Source organism: Alligator mississippiensis, chromosome 12 (genome assembly GCF_030867095.1).
Source record: "Alligator mississippiensis isolate rAllMis1 chromosome 12, rAllMis1, whole genome shotgun sequence".
Lineage (NCBI taxonomy): Eukaryota > Metazoa > Chordata > Crocodylia > Alligatoridae > Alligator > Alligator mississippiensis.
In genome coordinates this window covers 35,546,227-35,572,116 of record NC_081835.1, presented here as the reverse complement: position 1 = coordinate 35,572,116, position 25,890 = coordinate 35,546,227, and the positions used below count along the sequence as shown (strand labels likewise).

General features: G+C 40.8%; 1 protein-coding gene across 6 annotated transcripts in view; it reads left to right on the top strand.

The window, feature by feature from the left end:
• Nucleotides 1–25,890, top strand: part of ATP2B2 (ATPase plasma membrane Ca2+ transporting 2) — a 1,183,685-nt gene that overhangs the window by 649,158 nt on the left and 508,637 nt on the right. For all 6 annotated transcript variants that reach the window (XM_059716030.1, XM_059716027.1, XM_059716026.1 and 3 more), the window contains one exon: nt 9,228–9,709. In XM_059716030.1, the coding sequence (XP_059572013.1) occupies nt 9,511–9,709 (199 nt within the window). In that variant the 5' untranslated portion in view covers nt 9,228–9,510. The remainder of the gene's footprint in view (nt 1–9,227; nt 9,710–25,890) is intronic.

The window sequence follows — 25,890 nt, the reverse complement described above, 5'->3', positions numbered from 1 at the left end:
ACATTTATATGATGTGTATTATTTTGGAAAGTATAATTTGTCATCTCTTAAAACAGAATAATCTGTACAAGAGAGTATCTAATGAAAACAGCATGTGTTATAACATACAATCAGGACTCATAGTAGAGATGATATCTTTTACTAGACCAACAAGATTTTTGCAAAAAAAAATTCTTTAATTTCAAGCTTTCAGGCACAAGCACCCTTCATCAGGCATAGGAGAAAATATTGTAAAAGTTCTCTTGGGTACAAATGAAAGTTCATATTTTATAGGATTTCACACAGGAGTCAATAGATGGAAAACTTCTCTGGGCAGTCAGTTCATAGCTCCCCAGAGGAGTTTTCCATCTATTGACTCCTCTGAGAAATCCTATGAAATATGAACTTTCATTTCTATCCAAGAGAACTTTTACAATCTTTTCTCCAATGCCTCATGAAGGGTGTTTGTGCCCAAAAGTTTGCAATTAAAGACATTTTTTTTGCAAAAATGTTGTTGATTTAATAAAAGATATCATCTCTACTACGAGTCCTGAATGCCTTTTCCTCTAGACCAATATGGCTACAACCTGGATACCTGTGTTATAACATGGATTTTTAAAAAATCAATTGTCTGTGAGTGCTGTGTGTCCAATCACTGCTGATCAATTTATTTTTCGACTAAAGCCCATTGAAGGCTAAAACCTCCTTGGCAATTCTCTTTCTTAAGTGTGACTTTGGTCGACAGTTTCCACCATACAACCAGGCATCTGGGCTTTTTCTTCTCCATAATCTTTTCAGGCTAATATACATAAGGCTGAATTCTTTCACTAATAGCTTTGTTTCACTTTCATTCCAATAGGAATTTCATAGGTACAGATGTGTTTTCAGGACAGTGATTTTTTTAATAGATTAAAATTTACTTCAGAAGTATTATCTGACATCTTATTTTGACGTTTTATCTGTGAATTTGTGGATTGAATTGAGCTTTTAAAATAAGAGAAGTTAGCATTATTAGGAACAGAAACTTTTCTTAATAAGCAAATTCAGAAAGTCAGCCCTTTTTATATTATTTGTGTATAGAAAGGATGCAAACCAATTGAAGAGAGACTAGTGGAGAGCAATGAAGATGGTTAGGGGCCTGTGGAACATGACTTATGAAGAGAGGCTGAGGAAACTGGGTTTATTTAGTCATATAATCATAAAAAATAAGGGTTTGAATAGAGCTCAGGAGGTCATCTAGGCCAACCCCCTGCTCAAAGCAGGACCATCCCCAGCTAGATCATGTCAGCAAAGACTTTGTCTAGTTGGGTTTTAAAAACGTTCACGGATAGAGTCCACAACCTCTCTGGGTATTCCAGTGCTTTACTGCCCTTCTAGTGAGAAAGGTTTTCCTAATATCTAACCTAAACTTCCCTTGCTGCAACTTGAGACCATTACTCCTTCTTCTGTTATCTGTCACCACTGAGAACAGTTTTTCTCCATCTGCTTTGGAACCACTCTTCAGGTAGTTGAAGCCTGCTATTAAATCCCCTCTCAGTCTTCTCTTCTCCAGAGTAAACAAGCCCAGTTCCTTTAGCCTTCCCTCATAAGTCATGTGCCACAGGCCCCTAACCATTTTTGTTATCCTCTGCTGCACTGTCTCCAATTTTTCCACGTCCTTTCTGTAGTGGGAAGCCCAAAAACTGGACATGGTACTCCAGATTTGGCCTCACCAGTGCAGAATAGAGGGGAATAATCACTTCCCTCAATCTGCCAGCAATGCTCATACTAATGCAGCCCAGTATGCCATTAGCCTTCTTTGCAACAAAAACACAGTGTCGGCTCATATTCAGTTTATTGTCCACAGTAACCCCCAGGGCCCTTTCTGCAGAGCTGCTGCCTAGCCACGTGGTCCCAAACCTGCATGGGATTGTTCAATTCTAAGTGCAGTATTTTGTCCTTATTGAAACTCATGAGATTTATTTTGGTCTAATCTTCCGATATGTCAAGGTCTTTCTGAATCCTAGCCCTATCCTTTAGAACAGTGGCTCCAAACCTTTGGTTGCGACCCAAATCAAGGTCATGGGAGGTCTGCCCCTCACTCTGCCCCTCCCACCACCGCTGCCCCCCATAATCCCAGCTGGGTCTGGGCTCTGCTGCTGCCACTGGACATGACTGAGTCAGTGGCAATGGCAAGGATCGCATCCCAGATTTAGGGTCGCAGCAAAAAAGGGTTGGGAGCCACTGCTCCAGCATATCTACTACTCTCTCCAACTTTGTGTCATCTGCAAACTTGCTGAGGGTGTACTCCATCCCATTTTCCAGATAGTTAATGAAGATACTGAACAAATCCAGGTGCAAGATTGATCTCTGGGGCACTCCACTTAATACTGGCTGTCAACTAGACAATGAGCCATTGATTACTACTCATTGAGCTCAGTGATGCAGTCAGTTTTCTATACACGTTATAGTACATTCATCCAACCCATAGTTCCTTAACTTGTTTGCAAGAATGCTGTTGCAGATTTTATCAAAAACCTTGCTAAAGTCATGGTATATCATGTCCACAGCTTTTCCCACATCCACAGAGCCAGTCAGCTCATCATAGAAGGCAATCAGGTTGTTCAGGCATGACTTGCCCTTGGTAAATCTATGCTGACTGTTCCTGATTACTTTCTTCTCCTCCAGGTGCTTAGAACTGGATTCCTTGAGGACCTGCTCTATGACTTTCCAGGGCCTGAGGTGGGGCTGACTGGTCTGTAATTCCTTGGATCCTCCATCTTCCACACTTTTCCTCACCTCCCTTTTGTTGGTGGCATACTTGCAGAAACCCTTCTTGTTACCCTTCATGTCCCTTGCTAGCTGCAACTCCAGTTGTGCTTTGGCTTTCCTGACTTCATCCCTGCATGCTTGGGTAATACTTTTATACTCCTTCATAGTTGTTTGTCCAAGTTTCCACTTCCTATAAGCTTTCTTTTTGTGTTTTAACTTACTGAAGAGTTCCCTGCTAAGCCAAGCTGGTCTTGCTGCTAGTCTTCCTGAATATTGGGATGGTCTGTTCCTACACCCTCAGTAAGTTTTCTTTAAAGCCAATTCTCCTGGAATCCTTTCCCCCTCAGGCTGGCCTCCTAGAGGATCCTGCCCATGAGTTCTGAGTGAGCTGAAGTCTGCCTTTCTGAAGTTCAGGATCCATACTCAGATGCTTTCCATTCTTCCTTTACATAGTTTTCCTGAAAGAAGGTTAGCCTCTAGATGAGTTTCTTCTGTTTTTCTTCCAGAACAGAAAATGTTTTCACATTTGTTTATATTATAAAAACAAAAACAAAAAAAAAGAACCTGTCTTACTATTTTAGGTTAGCATACAGAAGCAAATGAACAAAGAAACAAATGAATAAAAATAATGAACCAAGCAAAACTATATGATTACATCTTAGTGATTTATTAAATCCTAATTTTGGAGTTATTCATCCCTAACAAGATTAATAATTCTCAATTGTTAAAATAAAAAGATGCCATTAACTGAGGTTTTAAAACCTGTGAAAAGAATGTAAAATTAGACTAATACCTGGACTTGATTATCAGGAAAAAGTCTGTTTTCCTAAGTTATTAAACTATGCATTATGTTCAAAGTACAAAGAATAGATAGTTTTTCTGAGCTTTTCTATAATAAAATATATAGAGACATAAAGAACATTAAGAAGTTCAGTGCTGCATGTGAATAGGGGTTGAACAAAAGTACAAAAATATTTTACAAATACTGAATAAAAGGAGACTTACAGCCATATACTGTATTTAATAAATCTTTGTCCAGCTAAAGGCCCTAGTTCTTGCAAACAACTAGATAAACCATCTAAATTAAGAGAGTTTTGAGATTTGATTGATTAAAACAAGATTTCATCAGCTGTTAGGAACCTGAAGCGTAACATGTCTGTACCACCAGCTTCCTGTCAAAATGTTCTGAAATAGCACAATTTACACAGTTTCTTCATAACAGAAGTCAGATACTGCTCAGGTGATTGTGCCATAGTGTACATTGGGTGAAATATCCAGGAAAGTGCTCCCATGAAGTAGAAGGGCAATTAATTTGTTAACATATTGGAGCTTTGGTTTAATTGATTTGCAAATGTGTCTGTGCACCTAATTTCATAATTAATTAAACCATAAAATGGTGAACAAAAGCCATTGTAAACTTAATAATGTATAACAGATTTATTGGAATAAATTAGCAAGCATAGCTTTGATGCTTGAAGAATCTGTGGCAAAGTTTTAATATAGCAGATAGAGAGAAAAAGATGTATAATGATTTTTTTTTCCTTTGGTTCATAATTCTAAGTGTAAAATATGAGATTTTGGGCTATTGAGCTGTGATCAGGGCATTGGCTCTAATTTCCACCAAAACTAGCACAGTGTTATGCAAGACAGAATATCTGTTCAGTGCTGGACTCTGGAGATTTCATCCTGAAGAAGTTCAGTTGTAGTGTTCACTACCTTACATGATTAAGTCTAATTTTAGCCCCATATGGATATGATGCTGAGGGACATGTACCATATCAGTTCATCTCCTGGCAATATCACCTTCTTAGCCAAGACCCCTGTAGATCTCTCAGTGGAAGATGTGAAAACCTTCTATACCTTAGTCTCTACAACTACTAGGACCTGTGCCAAAATGCACCTAATTTTATAGTGCAAACTGGCCCTGTGAGCTCAGCCCTATGTTTCTTGTACCAGTTCTCTTTTCAGTGCTTTTGACTTTGATTTTTCATGAAGTATTTCTTATTTAATAAGGATTTAGGTGTCTAATGGCCTTTTTCTCTTACAAAATATTGTATGAACATGTTCTTTGAAAATGGCCTTTCACTGAAACAATTGTATTATATTGGTATCTATATTATGTTGATGCTGCTGCAAATATCAATATTAAATTAAAATGTTTGATGTGAAATTGGTCTTTGTGCAGTGCCTTACAAATGATGGATTCTGATGATACAAATCCAAAGCTATACATCTGTGGAGGTGGCTACTGCATAGGAGATGTCCAGTTACTGCTAGGTAACGCTGGTTTTTAGTTTCTGGAGAATACAAAGGCAATAGAAGATAACATAATTTATTTGTGAAAGTAAAGCAAGCTGAAATAAAGTTATTTTTAGTACAAAAGTGGTAGCAAAAAATCAGAAAAAAGAGAAACATTTTACTTGTGACGTGTACAGATTCTGTTGGAAAAAAACACATTTCCCTATGTTAAATATCTCGTAAAGATGTATACAAGCTGCACTACAGCTTGTATAATGACTTACTTCAGTCACTGGAGTCAGTGAATACTGTTGCTGTCATGTGACAAGGCAAGTCATATTTTAAAAACCAGACCAGTGGCAAGTGGTTGGACTTTAGAAACAAATTAATAGAAGTCCTAGTAGTTTAATCTTGATTAGTCATATGCACATAACACAGAATCCTGGACCCTCCAAGTCAGGGATTTCATACATAGAGTTTAATCCAATCTAAATGAAAACAGAATTATTTCATTGACTTAAATGGTATTGGACTGATGTTATAGATTTTACTCATGTTATAGATTTTACTCAAATAAATTCTAATTCATTTGATTTTACTTTTGAGTACAGGTTTTAGAGACAGAACTTATATCTTACTTGGTTTGACAAACTACATCCTGTAATTGAATACTTTTGGCAATTTTATTTCTTAAGCTCTTTTACTTCTTCTTCTCTATATCATTATAGAAAGGGGAACAAATCTCTAAAAATTATGAACAGCTTACATTTCTTCTTTCCTCCAGTGATTCTAGATTAATAAATACATTATTTAAAAGGTTCTAGGAAATTGCTGATGTATGAATTGAAAAAAAAATTCTTTGGAATTATAGTTTATTTTTAATACTCAATAGCATCTTGTTGTAGACTAAAGGGAAATAATTTCAAATATGTCTTCTATCGGTAGAAATAAAACTGGTAAAAGAAATGAACAAAATGAAAATTTCAGAGATTGATTTAGCATTGCTAAAGAAGTAAAACAAATTCATAGTACTAATCAGATATACAGATTTATGGTGAATGAAATGGACTAATTAATTTAGTAATGATACCAGAATTTTCTGACAGTTTCCTAGGATTAAAACTGTATAATAATATAATGGTTAGATCTATTTTGGAGCTACAAATGTTGGAGCTGCACTATTAGTGGGAGTAGTGCCACTTACTGATCTTGTGTTTAGGTTTTTCAGTTTTTGTTAAGCAAACAGTCACTCAGTAAAGGTGAGCTGGACCACATGTTTGTCACACTAGGCCAGTATACACTGTGGCAAAGTTCCTATGTTTTTCATATAAGAGATTCCAGGGTTAAATTAAACCTGCATATTTTGTTCCACTGGATTAGAGAGGTGCATTACCCTCTGTCTTTCAGCAACACAAAATATGGTGTTTCCCTGATATCATAATATTTGGTGAATCCCAGAGATCAGATAAACATTGAGATATTTCTTCCTAGAGAACTAGGGGAATTACATCCTTCATTTTATATCTATTGTTTAATATTTAATTGAAGGTCAAACAAAAAAAGGAAGCAAGAAAATGACTAATCACCTGCAAAGAAGCAATGTCACTGGCTAACGTAGGTTGTTGACAAATGACACAAGTGGAATTTCTAAGAGTAGTAATGAAGTTTAATACATAGTGATGGCACTATGAGTCAAAAGAAATGCTTTTACTTGAGATTAGCATTCACATTAACATGCTGCAGAAAAAAAAATCTTATGGAGAACATCTTTAATGCACAACTTTAATACCTTTTGCATTACTAGTGAAAACAATGGGAGGTATTCATCAAAGAGAAATAATCATTCACTTTTTATGCAGTGTCATGAACCGTTTATTAAAATAAAAATTTTCAGAAATCAGTTTGGTCAGAGTAGGGAGTAAGGGGTAAAGTAATGAATGCTCTTCCAGGTAAATACTACGGATTCTTGTACCAGGACTGTTTCTGACACCTTTTTAAATATCTATAGGTGGTGATTCTTCAAATACTAGTCTTTCATTTCCATTATTCCTTTTGTTTCTGACCCCCATTTATTCACATCAAAATCTATGGCTTTTTTTTTTTTTTCTAGCTCATGTATTAATGTGCTTTCTAGTGAGATTTTGTTTCTTCCATCTAAATTAGAAATACCAGTCACAGATGAAACCAGAAAGGGCCAAAGTCTGATACTTCTGATCACTAGATGGTGTGGTAACTCAGTGCATTTTTAGGATCAGGCCTGCTGTGTGGGGTTGCAAAACTTTTTTTCCCATTTTAAAGAATTTTATGATAAGTCCTATAGTTTTGAATACTCACGTGAGCTGGTTCTCATTTTATCCAAATCTAGACACCTATTCCTCAAAAAAAATCAGGTAGATACATAAAGATTTAGAGATAATTGTGTATACATGTGTTGTGAAAGATCTCTGATTAGATAGATATTTTAGGCAGTTTTGCCTCCCTGAGAGGCACAATATCCATTTTCAAGGACAAAAAATATTTTTTCACTGTTTCTTTCAGTTTTTCTTGATCTTGTGTTTATTGTACAGTGTAAGTCATCCGTTAACACTGAATCCCTATTCTTGTTGAGTATGGACAAATGGATACATAAAAACTGCATAGCAGAATTGTTAGTATTGGAACAGTGATGGTGTGGGAGGGCATGTAATAATGTGTATGTTATGCTAAAATATATTACAAACCTTAATGTTATAAACATACAACATAATGTATGAATGTTCTTAATGCTAGTTCTCTGCTATTCTTGTAATAATTTTGTCTTCCAGAAAATGTTTCAAGTCAAAGCAAATCATATTATACTTTGTACAGTTGGGATGTGGAGCGGGAAAGGATTAAGGGGGTCACTTTTGGTTATTTAAGTTACAGCTTTAAGTAGCTTGAAGGCAGATAATGTGACTGTGGGCAAATAGGAAATATTCAACACAATGGGGTTGATCCTTTTCCCACTGAATCAGGGAGAATACTGGGTCTATAGACTTTATTAGCAAGGCACAAGCATCAAATTAAGGTTTTTAAAAAAGGACAGGGAATTTCAAATGTTGGGGTCCTCCACATTTTTGCATGGTCATTGCTGCAACAACTTAATTTAATTCTGTACTATTGTTCCTGGCATGTTATAAAGTATGCATTTTGGCAGTAAGAGGTCCATTACTCATTAGCCTGATGCCACACTCTCTCTCCAGTCATTTTTATCCAGAGAGAACAATTCTGAGGTCTATAAATTAGGCAGTGAGCTGGCACTAACCCCCTTTAGGAAAAAGGAAACCTTAATCTTTGCTAAAAGTCTCAAGACAAATGTAAAAGCTAGTTTCTACAGCATTTAACCCAAGTTCATTGGAGTCTGAGAACAGATTTTAAACAGATTTTAAAATCAGGGAGAACAGATTTTAAATGCTGGTTTTGAAAGTAATCAGTTGGTTTCCCAGATGGTCTGTATGTGACATTTCAGGAGTATGTAGGTTAAAAATCCTGTGAAAGTATGTCCCCTTCTATACTTGAATGCTTTGTCACCATCAGGCAAAAGCTTTCAAATGTGCTGGTGAGTCAGATAGCAGGTAGTGTTGAAGGAAAGCTATTTGACAACCTTCTGATTTGTATGAAACACAGCACTCATTGTTTAGCTCAAGCACTCAGGTGCTTTATTTTTTTTTCCTTGTGTGTTTATTTTCATAGCTGACAAAGCTGCAAAACTTAATTTATTTAAATGTATTCTGGATTGACAATGGATAATCTCCTTTCAGTTTTACTTTTCTTGCACTGAAAAATAGTGTTTATAATGGATGAAGGCATAGTAATAGTGTTCAATACATTTTTATTACCTTGTTGTCTTTACAGTTTTTTTCTTTTTTGTTCTTGTCAGGTTAAAGATTGATATAACAGTGTGAACCGGAGCACATACCAGAGGCACATCTAGGATGTTGGACTAATGGCTTGTTTATAAATATTCATGAGCCATCTCATTTAGCTAGAGCTCTTGGGACTTGATTAAAGTAAGGGACACTGTTATTGCTGCTGTAGCTGTAAAGAGCCTTGTATTACGACAGAGCTAGCAGTACCTGAGTCTTGGGAGTCAGTGGTGACTGTCTGCAGTATCTTCCAACAAAGCTATGTAGACTCTTCTATAGACCAACTTGGGGGCAACAGATAGAATGAATTTCGAATTTCAAAGCAGCTTTCTAAGTCCTGTTTTCTAATGAGTATTTTGTGTTTGCTTCCAAAAGGCCACTGGAAGAGATGACCATGTAGATACTACTGTCTGTGCTCAGCATAATGGGAAGCAGTGAATGGAATGGAGCTTGTCTGCAGCCTTGAAAGCAGTCATCCTGTGGACTCAGAGCTTGTCAGGGACACCTCAGTCATCAGACGCGTTCTTCTCGGAGCTCATTGAACACATTGGATTTTTAAAACTCTTTTAGATTGGAATTTGAGTTTGTTTCCTTGCAATTTTTAAGCAATTTTAAAATTCCATCAAATATACAGAGTGGAGCAATATAAACAGCAACAATGGGTGACATGACAAATAGTGATTTCTATACCAAGAACCAAAGAAATGAGACCAACCATGCAGGAGATTTTGGGTGCACACTGGAGGAATTGCGCTCTCTCATGGAACTTCGAGGAACAGAAGCAGTAGTAAAAATTAAAGAGACATATGGGGACACAGAGGGGCTCTGTAGACGTTTGAAGACATCACCAATAGAAGGTAAGGGAGTTTTGCTTTCTTGATTTAGTCACAGATTCTGTACAGTACTGGGATTCTAATAATGACCTTCCAGATAAAGTGAATGGTCAGCAGAATGAATTTTCTGTCACTCTTAACTGGAATTCATATAGCATTTTCATCATTCCTATGGCAGAACTCCACAGCTAAGGGGGGAAATACTTCAGAAAGAGGATAGGAGAGAGCAATAGACAACCTCTTTGTCAAATATATGTAGTTGTTAAAGCTAGTGTGAGAATAAAAATAGTATTTTATTCAGTAGTTTATTCAGATTGTTAAATGAATTAGTTCTATTTTTAAAAATAAGTAAATAGATGAGAAATTCGACCCCAAGCTGATTTGTGTTTGGTTTTTTTTTTTTGGATGAAAAAGAAGAATTGCTTTGAAGGGATTTTAAAATAATATGGACACACAGAGACATAACATTAACTTTTAGGATTTGGATATGACTACTGCACAAATTAATATGCATTATATATTTTTGATTACTAACCTTGACCTCTCAACATACTGCAGATATTTCTATTTACATTATTAATACTTTAGCCTAATTGTTTGTTTTCCTCTTGATAACTCTACTAATAATCTGACTCATAACCTTTTGAAGATGGTGTACTCTTGTAAAATCCTTGGCCTGCTATACCAGATTAGAATGTTCTAATCACAGCTTCTAATACTAACTTTAATGGACAATAACACATTAGGTTGGTAATACTGACTTTGAACCTATAGTATGTTTACCTTTGTCTTATATTGTAATGTAGCCAAGACAACTCTTTTTTCTTTCCCTTTTCAGGGGGATAGAAATATTACTTAAAGGTTTGATTATCTCACTCTCTCTTTTTTAAAATGATCAATTTAGTAATTAGTTTCTTGTTTTGTAGTAAACTGCAGTGGTAAACATACCATTTAATTGTAATGTCATAAAATGTGATATCCTAAACTTATATCAGGAAAATGATATTAGGGGAATAGCAAACAATTTTTATCTTTTACAGGAAAGATACATTTCTCATGTTTATTCTAAATCTTTATTACAACTGCGCTACACTTAATGGTATTCAGATATGTAGTCTCAGAATTGATCAAATGACAATTGTCATAATAAAAGTTTAGATTAAAACGTGAAAAATGCCTGTTTATGAATGATAAACTAAAGTAATGCCATGTAGTAGAACCATTCAATAAATACTAATAGAAGTTTGGTACTACTGCTAAGGTTCAGCAACCTGTTTGCCCATTAAATGTTCATGAAACTTTATGGGTGAGCTTTCTCAGCTTGAATAAGTCACCAGAACTTAACCAGATTCAATGGAGCAACAGCAATTTTACCTCTAGAAAACCTCAAGCAATTTGTACTTCACAGGAAGTGTTATTTGCACTATCTGCACAACATGCAGCAGCAAAATAATTTAATTCCTCATACCAGAACAGTCTGTATGGATCCGACCAGTCTGTGCTGTCTCCAGCAGTAAATCTATATCTGATACTACAGATAAGGTAACTAAGCCCTCAGTGCACCTAATCTTTTGTTCATTAGGGAAAAACTTCTCCAGCTCCAAACAGCAATCAGCATATGCTTTGAATCATGAAAACTCTGTAGTGTTTTACATTTTTAAATTACCTCATCTAAGAGTTATTACCAATAAGTTTTAAACTTTATTTTTGATCTTTTTTCTTGGAAAAAAATATTTTGAGATATGAATTCTACTGACCAATTGTATTCCATGTAGAGAGAGCTTTATATGCTGAGGAAGCTATCTGTATGAAATAAGAGTAAAATAAAGGGCTCTGTCAAATTTTAAATGTATTTTTAAAATAAATCTTTATTCATTTCATCCAAGTTTACTGTCCTGTAAACTCTAGTAAAGAGGGATATAACACAAATAGGAAAACATATTGTCAGTGTGTGTTTTGCTATGGAAGGAAGAAAACAATTGGTGGAGCTACCTATGGATTTGTGAGTTTCACATCTGTCTGCTGATATGACTTAACAGCCTAGTTGTGTGTGAAGGATGTATTCACCCCATCCCACTTAGCCCTCAGGGGCCATCTTCCCAAAGTCTTGTGTCTCACAATGATCTCCGCAGTGTACTGCTTTAACCAATCCAATTTCAACAAAACCAAGCTGGTAGGAATTCCACTATCACCAGCTTTCTTTGTTTTTTACTGCCTCAAGCTACAGTTTCCACACAGGACTCATGAGGTGGGATACAGTATGCTTTAACCTGGTCTACCAATCCTCTCCCATCGATAAATTTATGTTAAGGAAAGATTCTGTGTTGGGTTAAGTGAGTATGCTGCAGAGACTGCTAACTATGCACACATCCAGGAAGCAAGAGCAACTTTAAAATGTCCACTGTGATTTTGTTTTCATGAAGCATTTACAATTTTATAGAATATATAACAAGTGGGTACAGGACTAGACAGAAAAAAAGTTTCACATGAAAGTTGGCATTTAAATTTGAGTTTGGTAAAATGGCATCTGATCCGAGTCCACCTACTTGCTTGATGTCATAAGAAAGTTATAAGCTGTGACTAGTGAATGGATTTGTTACCTCCTTTCTTATATTAATATTTGATATAACACTTGTATACTAAGGAAAAGCTACATAAAAGTGCCTGTTTGAGGATCCTCCCCCCCCTCCCCCCCCACGCATGTGACATAGGTAAGAAAATGCAAGCATACCTTGCCTTGGTCTATGCTGTGGTGTATATGCTTTCCTGACTCTTTGATTTGTATTAAATATGTAAATTATGCTAATGTAATATATGTATTGAGTTTCTTTAATATTAGAGTATAAAAGAAATTTGCTTCTTGAACATGTAATATACATATCAGATGTCTTCAGACTTTTGAAAATGTTTATTGAACTCATATTTCCTATGTATTCCTAAGTGATTTGTTGCACTAACTGACTTTATTGTGTTGAACAGCTAAAATTTTAAGTTTTCTGAAAAGACTATGAGAACACATTCTATGGAAAAATATAAATACCCCCATATTGCACTCTATTTCAGAATATTTTTAATTCAATTCAGTTTCATTTGTATTAACTTGAGATGGTGCAAAAAGTAAAGAGATTCCAACTGTCTGTTAGTCAACTGAGCAGAGCTGTTCTGATAGTTGTATAAGTTTCCATGGAATCTGAGTCTCTGAGGGCCACTCAAGCATAGTGATACCTTACAATGGAGGAAAGGCTGCTGATTCAATGTGATGAGGTAGCTGGAAGAATACCAAGTAAGACTGAAGTTGTATTCCTGTCTGAAATTGATGTATTTCACCTATATCTTTATGCAGAATATACCAATACAGAGTATCTGGCATGTTTTTTTTTGTGTGACAAAAACATAAGGTCACTTTAAGAAGCTCTCTTTATTATTTAAGTGAGAAATCATGTGAGACAAAGGCCAGGTATAGACATAACACATATCAATATAAGTGTCATGGGATGGGGGTCCTCGAGGATGGCTGTGTTACCCCTAGGGCCCTTTGACTGTGCCAGTTTGGCCCGATGGGCACCTTCTATTCTCTCCTGCCATGTCTTGATGTATTTGTAATATAGGGAGGCTGCCTTCATGTCCTGTTGGACACAGTCCTCATGGATTTCCTTGAACCCCATGGGTCCGAGACCCCTTGTGGATCCCGTTTCAAAATACATGTCCCGGGACACCCCAGCCTTATGGGCTATTTGTGTGGCTGCAACTGCCCCTTTACCACGCCCCAAGCCTTGCAGATGGCATTGATGTTGTTCGGTTTAGGCCTTGCTATGATTTGGCCCTCTTGTCCTCTCTGGGCTCTCCGCAGCCCTGTCTCTGCGCGTCACTGGTGCCATGCCCTTGCTGGCGTTGGGGTCTGTGCACCCCAAATGCTGCGCCTCTCTGGCTCTGGGGTCTGTGCACCCAAAATGCCATGCCCTCTCTGGTGCCAGGGTCTGTGCACCCAAAATGCCACGCCCCCTCTGGCACCGGGGTCTGTGCCCCCAAAATGCTGTTCTCTCTCTGGCACCGGGGTCTGTGCCCCCAAAATGCTGCACCCTCTCTGGCACCGGGGTCTGTGCCCCCAAAATGCTGTGCCCTCTCTGGCGCTGGGGTCTATGCATCCCAAATGCCACACCCTCTCTGGCACCGGGGTCCCTACGCTGCAGTGGGCCCCCAATGAGGCCTCCTCCTTCCCCAAATAGCCTCACCCAAACCACCAGTGTTATAAACAGCAAACAAACATAAGCCCCTGGGCTATAACATAATACAAAAGACCAGGGTGTGCTCTGCCCCTTTAAAAGCATTAAACTTCAATCCCGGCACTAAGTGTCTAGTAGGCAAGGGTACCTGCGGAGCTCATGGAGCCCCATTAGCTTTAGTTGCAGCATATCAGGCAGTTGCTATGTCACTGAGTGCTCCTTCCTCTCTGGCTGCTAGCAGGGAACTACCGTCCCTAGTTCCAGCCTGGGGTTTATATGGGCCCAGGGACCTGCCCTTTGTCGTCAGCTGACCATGTGCAAGTGCAGGCTAATTTGCCCTCTGGCTTGTTGCCCTGGTAACCTGCACCTGGGCTTCTGTCTTTCTCTTTGGGCTCTCTCCCCAGGCAGTTTCTGCTCTTCTAGGAGTGGGCACCTTAGTGCCCTGCGACAATAAGTGATCAGAAATTGGTCTATACCTGTAACAGAACAGAAATTTGGCACACAAAACTGCTCTATACCTCTAACAGAACAGAAGTTCAGCACACACAGACTGGTTTTAAAATGGCGGAACCCAGCCTCAGATTTGCCCCCAGCCCCAACCCTTACCCAAGAATGAATGTGTATAGTGTACACTACTGATCTAAACTAGGCTGCTTACAGAAGACCATGTAATTTGGATCAATTCCACCTGAGTCTTTTTGAATGTCTGCCCCAGCCAAAAGTTTTCAAGGTAAGTTTCCGAAATATTACTGTTTTATAAAAATGGAAGGTAAAAACAAGTTGTGTGTAATATTGATCTATGTGTTAGCTTAATCACTTCTGCTTTCATCCAGGGTTGAGTCAGTGGAATCTGGATTTCAATCTGGATTTAATTTTAAGAACAAAAGTTCATCTCATTTTTAGCAGTGGTTCTGTTAGGATACTATAAAAAGATTCCATGATAGTAAGTCCAGGGTATCAATAAGCTGTTTAGCCACCATGATGGCCAGGTCCACATGAGCAGGGGCATGCATTTGTAGCAGCACAAATAGTAGTGGCACAAATTTCTGCTCCTACTTTTATGTTGCAGTGCATGCCCCTGCCCGCGCTCTTTGCAGTGGGACACATTTTGCTGCAGAGGTGGCTGGCTGGGGCAGACAGTGCCTCAGCACAAGGCTAGCAGGTAGGCAGCCTGGACTGCCTGCTCCCCTGTCTCCGTGTTTGTCCTGGCGCACACCACTTTGATGTGCTTTATGCTGCTTTTTTCTTCTCTTTTTTTTTGGGGGGGGGGGAGGGGTGTTGCCAAGGGGAGTGATGCTCGCTCTTACCCTGGGGGTCTTCAAAAGGAGGCTAGATAGACACCTTGCCAGGCTCGTTTGACCCCAGCATTGTTTCCTGCCCATGGCAAGGGGTCATACTTGATGATCTGCTCAGTTCCCTTCCAACCCTACCAACTACGAAACTATGAAATCCTATTAACAAATTTTGCCCCACTGCTGCCAATTATCAGTGCCATGCATGGTTTAACATGCAACATGTTCAGTTTGTGGTGCCACAAAGACATCTGCAGTACCACAAACCATACATGCCTGCACATCTGGATTCGGCCCACGTTTTCAGGATAGAAGCCCACTTCTGTACCACCTTAACTGTTCATTTAGGATGATATAATACAATGTTTATTTAGCATTTGTATCCACTGATGTTTACTGTAAAAACTGTGGTTACTACACTGCACATATGATTTAGAAGTAGCACCTGAGCAAGTGTAGGACTTTTTCATTTTTCATTCTTTCAGGCAAGTGAAATCTCGTGAGCACTCCCTGTGTTAGGGTGTCCGTCAGACTCCCTCAATGTGGACTTAGTAACTGAATAGCAGAGAAAGACAAAACATAAAAAGCAACAAAAGAACTACACACAGGCAAGAGGCAACTAAAGGAAAAAAAAGACAAGGAAAAAGAGGGTGGAAAGAAAAGGAGAGATCAAGCTAAACTGCTTCTGCTCTCTCACTGCCCTAAAGCCTGTGTGTCCCAGGGGAGTAAGCACAGGTGAGTGGGAAACCATGCCCTCAGAGAAACCTGGGGTGAATAGAAAAGGAAAAAAAACTCACCACTTGCAGGACGCTGGGGGAATGAAGAAGCATGCTGGCAAGAGACGCCCACGCGGTTCATAGATTCATAGATACATAGATGTTAGGGTCGGAAGGGACCTCAATAGATCATCGAGTCCGACCCCCTGCATAGGCAGGAAAGAGTGCTGGGTCTAGATGACCCCAGCTAGATGCGTATCTAACCTCCTCTTGAAGACCCCCAGGGTAGGGGAGAGCACCACTTCCCTTGGGAGCCCGTTCCAGACCTTGGCCACTCGAACTGTGAAGAAGTTCTTCCTAATGTCCAATCTAAATCTGCTGTCTGCTAGCTTGTGGCCATTATTTCTTGTAACCCCCGGGGGCGCCTTGGTGAATAAAACCTCACCAATTCCCTTCTGTGCCCACGTGATGAACTTATAGGCAGCCACAAGGTCGCCTCTCAACCTTCTCTTGCGGAGGCTGAAAAGGTCCAGTTTCTCTAGTCTCTCCTCGTAGGGCTTGGTCTGCAAGCTCTTAACCATACGAGTGGCCCTTCCTCTGGACTCTCTCCAGGTTATCTGCATCCCTCTTGAAGTGCAGAGCCCAGAATTGCACGCAGTACTCCAACTGCGGTCTGACCAGCGCCCGATAGAGGGGGAGTATCACCTCCTTGGATGTATTCGTCATGCATCTGCTGATGCATGATAAAGTGCCATTGGCTTTTCTGATGGCTTCGTCACACTGCCGACTCATGTTCATCTTGGAGTTCACTAGGACTCCGAGGTCCCTTTCTACTTCCATGCCACCCAGCAGGTCATTTCCTAGGCAGTAGGTGTGCTGGACATTTTTCCTCCTTAGGTGCAGCACTTTGCATTTCTCCTTGTTGAACTGCATTCTGTTGTTTTCTGCCCACTTGTCCAACCTGTCCAGGTCTGCTTGCAGCTGTTCCCTGCGCTGTGGCATGTCCACTTCTCCCCATAGCTTTGTGTCATCCACAAACTTGGACAGAGTACATTTCACTCCCTCGTCCAAGTTGCTGATGAAGACATTAAAGAGTATCGGTCCCAGGACCGAGCCCTGCAGGACCCCACTGCCCACACCCTTCCAGGTCGAAACCGACCCATCCACCATGACTCTCTGGGTGTGACCCTCCAGCCAATTCGCCACCCACCGGACTGTGTAGTCATCCAAGTCACAGCCTCTTAACTTGTTCACCAGTATGGGGTGGGATACCGTATCGAAGGCCTTCCTGAAGTCTAAGTATACGACATCTACCCCTCCTCCTGTGTCCAGGCGTTTCGTAACCTAGTCATAAAAAGAGACTAGATTGGTCAGGCACGATCTGCCTGCTACGAACCCGTGCTGGTTTCCCCTCAGCATAATTTGTCCTGCCGGGCTCACGCAAATGTGAGCCTTGATAATTTTTTCAAAGATGTTGCCAAGGATAGAGGTGAGACTGACTGGCCTATAGTTGCCTGGGTCCTCCTTCTTCCCCTTTTTGAAAATGGGGACCACATTGGCCCTTTTCCAGTCCTCCGGGATTTGGCCCGTGCGCCACGAGCTTTCAAATATTCCCGCCAGTGGCTCTGTAGTGATGTCGGCCAGTGCCTTCAGCACCCTTGGATGGAGCTCATCCGGGCCTGTTGACTTAAAGGCATCCAGTTCTTCCAAGTGACTCTGCACCATCTCAGGGTCTATGCTTGGAAGTCTGGCACCTTGCTGCTGCCTCTCTACAACCCCAGTGAGAGACTTGTCTTGCCCCTCGCTTAGGAACACTGAGGCAAAGAACTCGTTGAGGAGTTCAGCCTTGTCCCCCCGTCTGTCACCAATTGTTTCTGCCCATTTAGCAGGGGTCCTATTCCTCCCTGGGCCTTCCTTTTACTCCCTATATATCTAAAAAACAATTTCTTGTTGTCCTTTACTTGGGTTGCCATCCTCAGCTCCATGGTAGCTTTGGCCCGTCTAACTGCCTCCCTACAAGCGCGATCAGAGGAGGTATATTTGTCTTTGGTGATTTCTCCCTGTTTCCACTTTTTATATGCTCCCCTTTTGGCCCATAAGCTGCCCTGGATTTCTCTGGTCAGCCAAGGAAGCTTCCTGGCCCCTTTCCCTCTTTTTCCTCGCATCGGGATCGTCTCGCTTTGTGCCCGAAGGATCATTTCCTTAAGGCACAGCCACCCTTCTTGGGCTCCCCTCACTTCAAAACTCCTACTCTGTAGTGCGTCCTTGACTAATCGTCTGAGTTCATTGAAATCAGCTTTCCTAAAGTCTAGCAGTTTCACCCTACTAGTTACCTTACCCACTCGACGTTTTATAAAGAATTCTATTATTAGGTGATCACTGTCCCCCAGATGGCTACCGATCTGTAGGTCCTCTACCATGTCATCCCCTGTTGCCAATACCAGATCCAGTATGGCATTCCCCCTAGTGGGACTGTGTACCTCCTGTGTCAGGTGGAGGTCCTGTACACAGGTTAGAAACCTGCATGAATGGTGGGACTTTGCCGTCTGCGTCTCCCAGCAGATGTCTGGGTAGTTTAGGTCCCCCATGACTACCGCCTCTTTAGCTTTTATGGTCTCCAAGAGCTGCCTCAGGAGCCCCAAATCTATTTCTTCCCCTTGGTGTGGGGGTCTGTAGCAGACCCCTACCACCAAATCCTTTTCTCCTTGCCCCCCATGTAGCCTAACCCACAATCCTTCTAGTTCCTCATCCTTCGATTCCGTCTTGATGAGGGTTGATGTATATTGCTCATTGACATGGAGCGCAACCCCTCCCCCTTCTTCCCCCACCCTGTCCTTTCTGTACAATCTGTAACCCTCAATATGTACCGCCCAGTCGTGGGATGAATTCCACCAGGTTTCCGTTAGCCCTACTAAGTCGTAGGTGTTTTGTGCAAGCAGGAGCGCTAGTTCATCCTGCTTGTTCCCCATGCTCCTAGCATTAATATATAGGCACTTGAGCCCTGTGACTGGTGCCTTTGCTGCCCCGCCGCTCCGAATCCCAAGGGGCCCCTTATTTCTTACCTTCTCGTTGCTTACTCTCATTGATCATGCCCATCTGCAGCTGGGGCCAGGTGACGTCAGCAAGAGACGCTGCCTGGCAAAGAGAAAAGCCAACCCTGAGAGCATGTGAAAAAGAACGCTGGGAGCAGGAGAAGCGGCAGGGGATCACTGTGCTGGAGGCATTCAACTTCGGCAAGGAGCTGAAGAGCCAGCGTGGAGGCAAGTGGTGATAGCAGCAGGGGCTGCAAGAGTTCCCCATGCTGGGGACAACTGGTACTGGTGTGGACTGGAGGAGGAGCAGTGGCCAGCGCCGAGACACTGGTCTGGAGGTGGATGCTGGAGGAGACAAAGAAAACCCCAGCTGGGGTAAAAGCGCGGGTCCCAGCCCAGGGGATGTGCTAGCTTAGAGCACTTGGTGCGAGCAGAAAGGATAGCCGACAGCTCTACGGTTTCCCCTTCTCTTTTCCTTTTCTTCTTTTCCTCTTCTGACCCTTTTTCCCTTTCTAGCTTTGGGTCATCCCTGGTGTGTTGTCTCATTCCATCAGTGTGGGTTTTTTTGTGTTCTCTTGTCTGTCCTATTTTTTTTCCCTGCCTAGAGCAGGTTTACCCAGCAGCCCTTGCTGGGGTTTGGGGGACTAAGTGCCCCAATAAAAGATCAAAGGCAAAGTGGTAAAGAATGATGACTGGCATCATTCTTGGGGGAGCATCCAGGGCGTCAGAGGGGACAATCCCGAAGGCAGAGAGTCCCAAGACCCTCTGAGTCTAGTTGGAGTCCAAGGTGTCTGTCCACGAAGGAGGAAGTGTAGGAACCAAGGAAGACACCATCTAAGGGCTAGCCGCAAAAGATTCTGAGGCTTATCTTGAAGGTTGGCGCATGGGTGGGGTGTAGGGGAGGTGGAGCCCCATGTACATCCTCCAAGGGACATGACAACTATGGAGACATCCTCAATGGGGACCTCCTTCACTGAAGATCCATCCAAAGTTATGGCAGGCAAGTTTGGGGGCCTCTCTGGAAGTGATTGAGGACCCCTCTGGGGTTCACACGAGGCTAGTTTCTGCATAAGACCAGGCGCCTGTGCCAAGGCGGCACGGGAGCAGATCATCAAACAGAGGCAGGTACACTGTGCTTGAAGGCGTCCCCCGACGCTACTCCGTTCTCTGTCCCATTGCCTTCCATTCCTCCCCCAAGCTAATCACTCTTATGCTCCGGAGCTAAGGGAACCTGGTGTGGAGAGCCTCCATTATCGTCAGAACTCTTATTGCTCCTCCCAGAACGAGGTCTTCCCCTAAACGCTGGCTGTAACTGGCATGGGGTTATATTGTAGCAGCTGTCGCCTTGGATGCCTTGCCCCATGTGGGATCCTCCTTTTCATGCCCTCACTGCCTGCTGTCGGTGTGGAGAGTTTCTACAGCCTCCGCTGCCTCTCCCCAAGCGTGATCCTCCTTTTCACACCGGCACTGCCTGCCACTGGTGTGGAGAGCCTCTGCAGCCTCCGTTGCCTGTCCCGCTCTCGCCGTTTCTCTGCTGGCATTCCTTTTTATCTCAGCTGGCCAGCGAATGCTCCTGACATCACCCACCGGCTCCAGCTGTAGATAAGCGCAGCTGATGAACCGCGTGGGCTTTATTCATAGTTCCTCCTGCATCTGGAGTCCTGTAGCAGGTAAGTAACCTCTGATTTCAGGATCTTTTCTCCCGGAGCATGCAGCCCCCATCCCAGGACCCCTTGCGGGGAGGGTTTCTAGCACCCCCATGCTTGTACCCCTGGTAAAGAGACATTCTGAGGAAAGGAATGATATAAAATTAAGAAAAGTTTGAGAGGCCAGAGCAAAAAGAGTAGATAAATTGCAAGAAGCTTAAGAGAATAAAAGAACAGAAGACAACACTGTACAATAGAAAGGGTGAAGAAAATAGCCTGTGGTCTTTCATAATACAGTATAAAACCAGAGCAGGACATAATATTAGGGGAACAAATGTTGATTACAAAAGGGATTAATACAATGAAAACTGTAATGCTCTAAATTCAGACAAAAAAACCCACCTTACCTAGTGAATGATATTAATAATTCACAGGTTGAGTTTTAAGTGCTGGTTTTTGTCCTCTGAGTTAGCTGGAAGTTAGATAGATAGTTTCTGTGAAGATAATTTTTAGAGCTAAGGTTATTGACTTGATTTCTTTGTACAAACTGTGTTATTTTGAACAGAAATACTTGGGAAGGCCTTAGTACCTCAAAGACAGTAAAAATGTGTCATCTGTCTTTCTTTTACAGATAGATTAGTAGAATAATTGACTCTTGTTTCTTTGTGCTTTAGAAAATCATTAGTTACTTTAGGGCTATTTTGCAGAGCCCAGACATGATGTGCACATCAAACCCATTATTTACACGTGGATAAACCTGCACTGACATGTAAAGCACTGTTTTAAATAATGAAAGTTCTATTCCTTCACTACACAAAGCCTGTGTGTATATTATAGGAAAAGTCTGATCCTTTCTTTAAGGAATACTGTGTTTTCTCAGACAGGATAAATAAATGGACTAACTCTAAAAATGTATATTTGATTCAGATCACACAGTATGTAGAAAACTTTGAACCTAATTAGCATATTTGGGATGGAATTCTATGTACTTTACTTGTCCATATAGCACTTACCCAACTGCATAACTGCTGTTTTCTGTACTTATTCATAGTTTGACATCTTATTCAAACAGTACTCTAACAATTAGACAGCAACTTGTGCATTATTTAGCTCTCTTTTCAGCCCTCCTTTTGAACCTGGCCTCTTGAGCAACCAGAAGAGGGAGGTATGTGGGGTAGGAGGAAGAAAATAATTTAGGGGTTGTAAGGCTCAGAGAGATGGCTCTCTCTCCAGAAGGGACAGTGCCCTGGTTTCTAGCCTGGATCTTTTCTTCTCAATGGAAACCTGGCTTCCTTTAAATAGAAGGTGTAGTCACTAAGCTTCAAATAGAGGGTTGGCTAATGCCCATCTTGTGGCCTGTGAGTAGAGTGATGTGCAGGGAAATGAGAGAAATGCAGGTCCAAACCTTTTGGAAGGGCTGCAGAATACAGGCTAAAGTCTGGATATCTTGCTGCTTTGGTTAATGCTTTAACTACTAGGCTATTGGGCTAAAATGTGGGAGAGCCATTCTCCTCCTTCTGTTCATGGATATTTTGCACTCTTCTAGGTATGTGCTTATAGACCTGCATACCTGCACAGCTATAGTGTTACCTTCTGTGCATGCTCAGTAGCCACATGTACCCTTGTGTGTGCATACTTAACATGGAGTTCCCTCGTAAACTGCACCTAAGTGCCAAAATGGCAGTAATGTGACTGCATAACTGCCATTTGGGCATGTAAATGAAATAAAACTCTTCCTAGAATGTCTTCATATTTTCTGCAATCACTTTAATAAATGTGAGCAACTCACTCCTCTCCAACTCTAGACAAACATCTTTTCATAGGCTTGTAGGTCTCTACTTAAGCCCCACCTAAGGAAGAAGTTGCACTTCATGGTGATGTCCAGAAGGCTTTAAAGTTCTGCCCTCTAGTAGACCAAAGGGGAAAGGAAATTTCAGAGGTGTAAAGCCCTCATGGAGAATGTCCTTTCAGGACCACTTCCTTTCTAGGTTGCTTCCATAAATACCTCCTTTCCTCTTGTGTGGGAAAAGAAAACTTTCCATATTACAGAAGATGCATATATTGAAGATAATATTAACTCAGCATAAACTTACCTTATTTTTACTATAGGTTTGTGGATGAAAATAGTACTGGCTCCAGCTCTCTCATCTCTGAATTAAATCAAGAGGAAGAGGTGAAGAGACATATATTGGAATTCCCCATCACCTTTTCTGCACCTTCTGGCTGCATCCCCTTGAGCGGGAATATGCACTTTGCAGCGCCTCAAAGGCTTTTGAGGAGCCGCAGAATGCACACAGAGCACATGAATTGGTTCACCACACCGTATATTTGCTGCATGGTGGCAAAATTATATACTGGGAACTCCCAGTATCTAAAAAAAAAAAAAACAAGGACAAAAAAAGCAGCACAGAGCAAGTGGCAGCAGTGTGCACCACCCAAAACTGGATTCTGGCTGGCCAGAGCCATGCTCTAGCTTCAAGGCCAGGCTTCACACACATGGATTGCTGCTGCTGCAGCCCCAGGAGGTCCCCACGACTCCAGGAAAGGCTGCTGAAGCTAGCCCAGGTGCTGGCTCCAGCCTCTCCTACCCCACCGGGGGCAATTTGCCATGCACCAGAGTGTGCGTGCAAGGGTATTCTCTGGGGACAGCTGGCAGTGCCACAAATATGTGTCAATACTATTTGTCGCCGGGGAAACATATGTTCACGCTCCTGGGGACTCACCTTCTTAGTCTGCATTCTGGGTTTATTATTTCCTCAGTTCCCTATAGTGGAATGGAAACATTCAGAACATTACAAATCTGGCTCTTTCAAGATATATTCTTTGAGAAAATTTTGGCTTTGAACCAAGGCTATATCGCAGAAGACATGTCAAGGCAAATTCATGACAGTTATTAGATTTTCTAGAACAATTACACAAGGCAACAAAGTAATTTATATAATTTTGGTTAGAATAGAAAGCAAGTAGCTTGAGTGTATTTTGTGTAAATTAAAACTTTCCTGTCTTTGTTATAATTACCACCTGCCCCTAAAGCCCCGCCTTTCAACCACTGATGCCAGCTCCACTTCACTGAAACATTTTAAAACCGCACCAATTTTTACAGTATGAGAATTTCACTCATAACATACAAAATAATAACAGAATAACATTCATCTCTGTAAGGCCCATGAAATCTATTTCACTGCTGTCCCCAAATGCTAATTCCGTGTCTTGATTCCACAACTGCATTATGTTGGTGTACGAGCTGGTTGGCTTGCCCAAGAATACAAACAATATAAACACAACTGCTCACAATAAAAATGAGCCAACAGGACAGAGTTATGACTCATTGTCTGCACATGTCTCTTTTTCCTAAAAAACCCTGTCTTAATAATAGTGATGTGTTGTCTAGGACGAGTCTCACAGGCTTAGTTTCACGTGTAATGTCTCAGGCCTGTCTTTCAGTACGTAGTATCTTATTTCAGTCTCACATATTGTTGAGAGTCTGATGTCTGGAAGTTTTTTCTTGGTGGAGAGTATGGAGATTGCAAAAGTACTGCTATATTATAGGTTGTCCACTGTTAGCTATCGCTAGAACAGGACCCTTCCAACTAGACGCAGATGCTTATATGCATGATATTCTCATCCTCAACTTTCTCTTTAGTCGATTCCACCTTGGACTCCAATGTGTCATTTTCTTTAGCCAAAGCTGTTGTTGCTGTACTGTGGTATCAGAGAAGTTTCTAGTGATCATGGCACTCTGTGCATGTGTTATCTTGAGTCCACTGCCACATGGAATAGTCAACTGATTTGTAAGTTTGACTATTGTCTATGAAGTGAGCCCATTAACTTCTAAGTTTCCATCTGTACGAATATTTGGAGCATGGATACCTACAGATTCATTATCCATAGCCAATGGGAATTTAAAATAGAAAATCTGTTTCAAAATACAATATTTTTATAAAGGTTCAAAGAGAATCAAGAGCCACTTGAATGCTACAGAGCAGATTAGTGTTTGACCCCTTATGCTGGAAGCTAATTGCAGATTTCACAGGTTGCGTGTCAGTTGCTGTAGAGACCTAGAATGGTTCATTAAAAGGAGATTAAAATTAGGAATTTAGGTTATAATTTGAAGTTAGAAAATATAAGGATAGTTGTATCTTCAGTCTTTAGTGCATGTTGAACAATATTTTTGCCATATTTCACCAGAAAGGTATCATAATAATTAATTGCAGTGCTGAGCTGTGTACAAAATTGGTGATATTAACAATTGGTATTGGACAGCCTGTACTCCTTTATTATCCAGATATATTAGCTTTTCTCCAATATTCAAATCAGTTTTATGTAAGTATTAGTGCATCTGATACTGCAGCAACTGCATTGCCACTCCCCATTACTGCATTCAGAGATACAAAATTTCTACCAGTGACATTTTTTGAGTAAAGAAATTCTAGCTGTCTACCATGCACATCAAATTATGTGAATACTTGATGAATCCAAATCAGCCATGGACCCTTATTTAGGTGGAATTAACACATGATGTAGGCTAAAAAGAGTAGGATTTATCTAGTCTTCCACTCTGCTCCTTACAGCATGGTCTGAAAGTATATAATATGCTTTATTTCAGCAAGATGGTATCTGCATTTCTTTTGATATGGTGGGGCATGTTGGTACATTCCTGGCAGTTGTACATATATTCTTTATCTTGATACATTTCTATTGTTCAGTTAGTAGAACAAACATTCTTTCAAAGGTTGCCCAAATATAAAAATTTAACTGAATGGTTTATATTCTTCAGTGCAAAAATATAAGATCTGATTGTTCATTTTGTTTCTGAATTTTGGCATGTCATGTCATTTGCTGATTTACTTTACTAACTAAACAAATATTGCATGCTGCATTTTCCCCACAGGGCCTTTAAAATAAATGTAAGCTACCTCACCTGATATTTAGAGATTATTATGATCCATCAAAAGGTTATTTTATGAAACTGGTATTATTTAAATGAAATGTACCTGGCAAATGTCTGCTTATTTTAGAGACAATGAAGTTGGTGTTAATTTATTCATGAGATTACATAGGATGGTTTCTTGCTATGAGTGATTATCTTACCTGAGGCTTTGTAAGTAGAGTGTTTGCAAAAATTATTTTCAGACAAACTAAATTACTCTTGTGTTTTGGGCAAATAATCCGTGCTAGCTCTTCTTTAAATTAAAAACCCAAAACACACACACACACACACACACACCCCCAGCCCAAAATGTCTAGCATGATGTCTAGCTAAAAAAAATAGCAACAAGCCTCATTCAGGAATGGC